Genomic DNA, 6,283 nt, shown 5'->3' with positions numbered 1-6,283 from the left:
GCAAAAAAATCCTTTTTCCGAGTAGAAAAACATAGAAAAAGTTTAATATAAAATTTAAACATTAATATTTTAAATTATAATTCATAATAGTTAATTATTTAATTTGCTGCAAATAATCATTAAAAACAATTTTCATTAATTGCAGAGTTAAATAAAAAATATCAGATACATAATTAATATTTTTGTGCATAGTTTATTTAATATCAACATTGAGAAATGCAACATAAATAATTTAATACTTTTTTATACAACTAAAAAAAATATTACACATTTAAATAGCTGGGATGTACTAAAAGTAATTAATTACCATGTTTTATAATCATAAATAATATCACGTTTCAAAATGTAAAAACTTTGAAGACCAAGGAACAAAGGTAGTTTATAAAATTGAAGAACATAAGAACAATAAAAAGCAATGTAACATAAAAAAAATCTCAACAAATTTATAAAAAAGGCTATTTCACTTAAGTTATAATTAGTAATTTGTGTATAAATGCTTCAATTATTCTACTATAACAAACATATAATATCAATGATATCAATAATATTTGTATCAATAAATAAAGACCATAAGAATATGGCTGATTAACATTTTTTTATATTGAATATTTGCTATTGACTAACCATTTGCAAAAAAAAATAATAATTTATTAAGCAGTAAACTATACAGCAAAAAATTCTGCTCACTTTCTGGCTTGATCGTAATTTTCAACAAACCAGTTACAAGTTTCCTGAACCGCCTGCTCGAACGGAGTGAATTTGAAGTCGGGCAGGTAACTCATCAGCTTGCTGTTGTCCGCCGTCTTCTTGTATTGACCATCTGACTTGCTTGTGTCAAACTGCAGTGGCTCCTAACAGATAATAGTTTGTTAATATAATTTTAATTATTTACAATTTGATGAAACTGTATAAAAAATATTTTCATACAGATCAGTTGTATTCATTGAAGCAGTGTAATTGAAATTTTCACTAATGGTATTTCATGGTTTGTAAATCCATAGTATGCTATTTAAAAAAAAGTAATTTGCTTTCAAAATCATTATTAAAAAATTAAACAAAAATTAAAAACCAGTCTTTTATGGTAAAACAATAATAATTAAAAATGCTTTTTTTCACTAAAAAATAATAAAGGTTATTGTTATAGAAAGAGTATCAAAAATAATTTTTATCTGTAGCATGAGTAACTCATTATTAATGATTGTTCTTCATAGAATATAACAGGGTTTCCCAAAGTGGGCCAAGTGGCCTTCTTGGGGGCCATGACAGGTACTCAGAGGGCCATGAGCATCAAAGGGGCCAAAGGGGGGCATTAGGTTATAATTTGAAACTTACACTGGATATTCTGGACTTGTTGATGAAGAGCAAAAAAGGTCTTAGGTGGTTTTTATGGCAGTTCTTAAACTTACACTAGATGTTGTTGAGTTACTGATAAAGAGCAAAAAAAAAGGTCTTAGATTTTTTTTATGGTAGTTTTGAAACTTACACTAGATATTCTTGAGTTAATGATGATCAGCAAAAATAAAATAATAAAAGTCTGAGGTGGTTTTTATGGTAGTTTTTGAGTTATCTCGGTACAAGGGGGTGGTAGCTTTTTTTATTTCTTTAAAGGGGGCCATTTGAAAAAAAGTTTGGGAAACCCTGGATTATAACAATCAGTATTTACGTTAGGTTGATTTAAGTAAAAAATTATTAACTAATTCGGTAATGTTTTTAATTATCATACTATATTTTGAATTTTAAAAGTTAGTGAGCACTTTTACTACAGTTTTAATTTATAAGACTTTAAGTTTATTAATTAAGTGTAATCAAATTAAAAAACCTAAGATACGAAATACTTTTTTAGTTATACAATTGATGTTTTATAATTAAATTAAATATTTTTAATTCAAAATTTTTTAAACACTTAATAATTATAATAATTAAGTGTAATTAATTAAATTAATTATTGTAATTATTAAGTGTTTAAAATATTTTAAATAAAAAAAATTCAATTTAATTTTAAAAACATCAATTGTATAACTTAAAAAGTATCTCGTAGCTTAGGTTTAAACATACCGTTATACATTATTTTGAAATAAGAAATCTAATTTAAAATAGCACTTAAAAGTTAGTGTACAACTAATTTATGTTTGAATTATCAAACTACTAATAATAAATATATTATAAATATTTCTTACTAGTCATTTAGAAAAAAAAATAATATTTAACATATAAAACTTGTTATTAGAGTGTTGCTTGAGAAAAAATACTAAACTTATAATCTAATTTTTTTATCTTTTTAATACTTTATACTTTTCAAAAAAAAATTTAAACTAGAAAAATACTATTTTAATTTAATAAGATTTAAGATGTTTTTTGATAGTAAGTACACCTTCCTAGTTAATGCCAAGCTTAAATCATTGCCTAGTTCCGGTTCTTAAAAACGCCTACAAAGACATATACACATAACTGTTTTTCTGATAACTAACAGTTTAAAGTTTACTTGCAATACATTTACAACTTTCGATTACTTATCTTTAGTTAAATTGTTTTCTTAGAAAAATTCAATAAATCTTAATCTTGTTGTTGATAAAAAATCCTGGACAACTAAAGCTAATTTTATTGTTTTTTTAAATGTTTACAATTAAAAACTACATTTTAATTTTTCTATATCAAAGTTTATTATGTTGTTTGGGTTTGTATTTAATCAAGCACTTACTTTGATTAAAAACATATACAGGTAACTACTAAAGTCTTAGAAGGTATTATTTAAATGAGTATAGAGTAGCAATAAATTTAATAAAAATAATACCTGATAATAATACTTCGACTTTATTTAAAATTTTTACATTTGACAGGGTTGCCTTTTATAGAGTCAAAAAAACTGTCCTGATAGACCTTAAACTATCCTGAGTCATCCTGAAAATTTTCAATTTCTTAAATATGTCACTTTTTAACTTGACAAACTTAATAAAAATCAGGTTCTTTAACAAAAGTTTGTAATAAAAAAACAAAATAATTCAAAAAAATATTAAATTTTATTCTCAATCTAAAAAAATATGTTCTGAGATTTAAAAAATATCGAAACAGTTCTGAGTATTTTATAAAACACAACACTATTTTGAGTCAGTCTAATTTAAAAAAAACCCTAATATCCTAAGTTATCCTAAGCTGTCCTGAGTTTAAAAAATATCCGAAGTATCCTAGTGCATGGCAACCCTGTTTTACTGAATAAATCTGATAGTAATCTTATACCAACAAATGACAAAAATCATGTGAACTTTAAATTATTTCTTCTTGACAAAAATAGTTTAAGTAGAATAGCAACTAGTGCAATATCAAAAATAATAAAAATAATAAATTCAAAGTTATTTATACAAATAATTTTATTCATTGAAAACTAACCTTTTTTATAAACATTGCATATTTTTTAGTTTGTAGGTTTACTATAAGCTAACAAAAAAATAAAAACAAACATCGTATTTCATCGCTTCCATGATGCATTCTGCCGCCTCCTTAATCGAAATTTCCTCATTCTCACCAACAGACAATATTATGGGTTCTGTTTCTTCGTATGATCGAAGCACCCACATCATCAATCTGGCCAGATCGTATGAATATATGAACTGTCTTCGCGGGCTCCCAGTTCCCCATACTTTAAACTCGCTACCTGAAACATGTAGATAGCTGAAAATTTTATAAATAATTGAACATTTATTTTAATTATATTTTTGAACGAGTTGTAGCTTAAATGCATATATATGCATTTTATCAATGTTTTTTGTTTTTTAAATTGTTTTATTGTTTAAAAAGTAAGTTACTGTGTTTAATCAATTAGATAATTTTCATATAACATTAAATGTATCTGTTGATGTATGTAATTTTACATTTACTACCACTTAAAACATGTTTTTTTTCACAATTGTAATAAAATTGATTCCTTAAATAAACTATTTTCATTAACAACAAAGCAATATAAGAACCTTATATCAAGAAAATTAATTATTTATTAATAAAATAATTATTCCTAACACTTAAGGACTTTTTCATACAATACCCTGAGTGGACCAAGAAAACTAAATTAAAATCATATTAATTAGTTATAAACATCAAATTAGAGTTGTAAAAAAAAATATTTTATTAAATTTGAACAACATTTCAAGTATATAACATAACAATCTAACAATTAGCTGAACAGAAACGTGTTACAAGTAAAAACGCAGAAAGTATTTAAATTATTTGAACTAGAATAACCAGCAAATATTTTTAACCTTTATTCTTGGCATTGTATATTTTGTGGATGAGGCCGGGCAGAACATGTCCCTGCTCAATGTTGAAGTTGTCATGGGGACCAAACACGTTGGTGGGGACCACTGATGTGTACTTCCTCCCATGATCGTTGTTGAATCCCCGGTTCAGGACATCAACCATTCGTTTTGCATAACTACCAAATAAAACAAAATAGTAATGTATTATATATAAAACTATTATAATCTACACTACAACTATGTTTTTTTTGCACTTATTGAGACAAAAACAAACTTTAAAAATTTTATTATGAAGTACACAAACTTATAGTAGGAAATAATGGAAAAGTTTTTTGTTATTAAACTGCTAAAACTACTAAATTAAGAACTTAAATAATTAATTTTTTATTGTAACAACCTCTTAACTATTGCATACATTTGGTTTTAAGTGTAACAATATGAGTGTAATAACTTTTTAAACATTTTTTATAATGGAGCTTTGAAAGTTGTTTTTACTACTTTAGTTAAAAAAGGATAAAAATCAGACAGCATTTAAAATAAAAATGAAATAGTAGTATTTAAAACAAGCTATCTTGTTTAAAAACCTTTTAATTATATATGCAAACAACAACAAAAAAACTTTATGTAGCAAAGGCCTTCTAAATTTTTATTAAAAGCGAATAAAGTTTTTAGTCTCAAAAAACTCCTACTTTATTCAGTTTATAAAACAGTTGTGTTTAAAAACTTTCTTGAAATCATCTCATACTTAATGTACTAATGAGTTACCTAAACAATTACCAAACTCAATTATAAAAGTATATTTTAGTATAATAGATTTACAAAAATTATTATAAGCTTGTTTTTAACCTGTATCCATAGTTAGAATCATGAGGAGGCCCATTGTGGACCATTTTTTCATTTATTGGATAAGAAGTTTTATCAGGAAATATGCAGGTAGATAGACATGAAACAACCTTATCAACACCATACTTGTGAGCTGTTTGTAAAACGTTCTGGTTCATTGCCATATTTTTCTGGAAGTACTCCAAGTTTGACTGCACATGTGCGTTTGGTATTATTTAAATATATACATAAGAGTATAAAAAAATATTTAAGGTAGAATAAAAAGCAACACAATAAGCCTATAGCTAAATACAAAATATTCAAAAAAAAACAAAGCACTATAAAGTCTTCTTTTTTAATAATAATTATTTTTTCTTTAATAATCTTACTTTCAAGTTTCCAAAAAGTCCGCCAACTTTTGCAGCTAGATGAATGACATGAGTTGGCCTGTATTTTTCAAACATTTTTTCAGTGCTCTCAGCATCAGTCAGATCTGCATCTTTGCTGCTTGCAAATATCCACTCCTCATTTTCCTTGTTACCTTCAATTTCCACTACATGTTTTATTGCTTTACCAACTAAACCAGATCCTCCAGTGACAAGAACTTTCATTTTTGTTACTTTCATTTTTATAAGATTATTTGTAACTAAATATAAGACTAGTCTAGTTTAAAAGGAATTATAAGTTTTCTAACCATTATTGATATAAGCTTATTTTAATTACAATTGTTAAAATGGCAAAATAAACAGCTTTTTAATATATTGTGAATATGTTTTTATTTTACTTTAAGCTTTATAAAAACCATATTTGAATTACCAGTTTAACAAAAAAAACTATTTAAAAGTGTTCAATAGTTTTTAAAACATTGTATTTAGGTTTATTCTATATTTCATGGTCAAAACTCTTGATGCAAAAAAGAGCAACTAGTTTGATCTGGCTCAGTCTAAGTTTATCAGTAAACATATTTTTTCAAATAGCCACTTGCCTAAGTTATTTTTCATGTTTTTTTTAAATTTAGTATTCTTTTATTGGTCTAGTTTTCTAAAACTTTTCATTAAAAATCTATATAAAAATAAAAAATATGTTTTACTTTTTGCAACAAAACTGGCTGCTTAAAGTTTAAAATTTTACATCTGCAATTTCATTGCTTGTGAAAGTATGAACAAAGATTAATAATTTAAAGTTAGTTTTTTTATTTTATAATGACAATCAAA

At 25.1% G+C, this 6,283-nt stretch overlaps 1 protein-coding gene across 1 annotated transcript; it reads right to left on the bottom strand.

Moving 5' to 3' along the window:
- Positions 1-284: 284 nt before the first annotated feature.
- LOC145843353 (GDP-L-fucose synthase-like) lies at positions 285-5,724 on the bottom strand. Its single transcript, XM_082950819.1, has 5 exons — positions 5,459-5,724; positions 5,094-5,281; positions 4,251-4,423; positions 3,456-3,649; positions 285-851 (listed from the first exon to the last, which is right to left on the bottom strand). Exons 1-5 carry the CDS (start codon positions 5,693-5,695, stop codon positions 684-686), a joined length of 960 nt encoding a protein of 319 aa, XP_082806945.1. The 5' UTR covers positions 5,696-5,724; the 3' UTR covers positions 285-683.
- Between the last annotated feature and the right edge of the window lie 559 nt (positions 5,725-6,283).

Source organism: Thalia democratica, chromosome 8 (genome assembly GCF_965202585.1).
Source record: "Thalia democratica chromosome 8, ktThaDemo2.hap1.1, whole genome shotgun sequence".
Classification (NCBI taxonomy): Eukaryota; Metazoa; Chordata; class Thaliacea; order Salpida; family Salpidae; genus Thalia; species Thalia democratica.
Note: the sequence above shows the minus strand (reverse complement) of the source record. Positions and strands in the feature narration are given on the sequence as shown.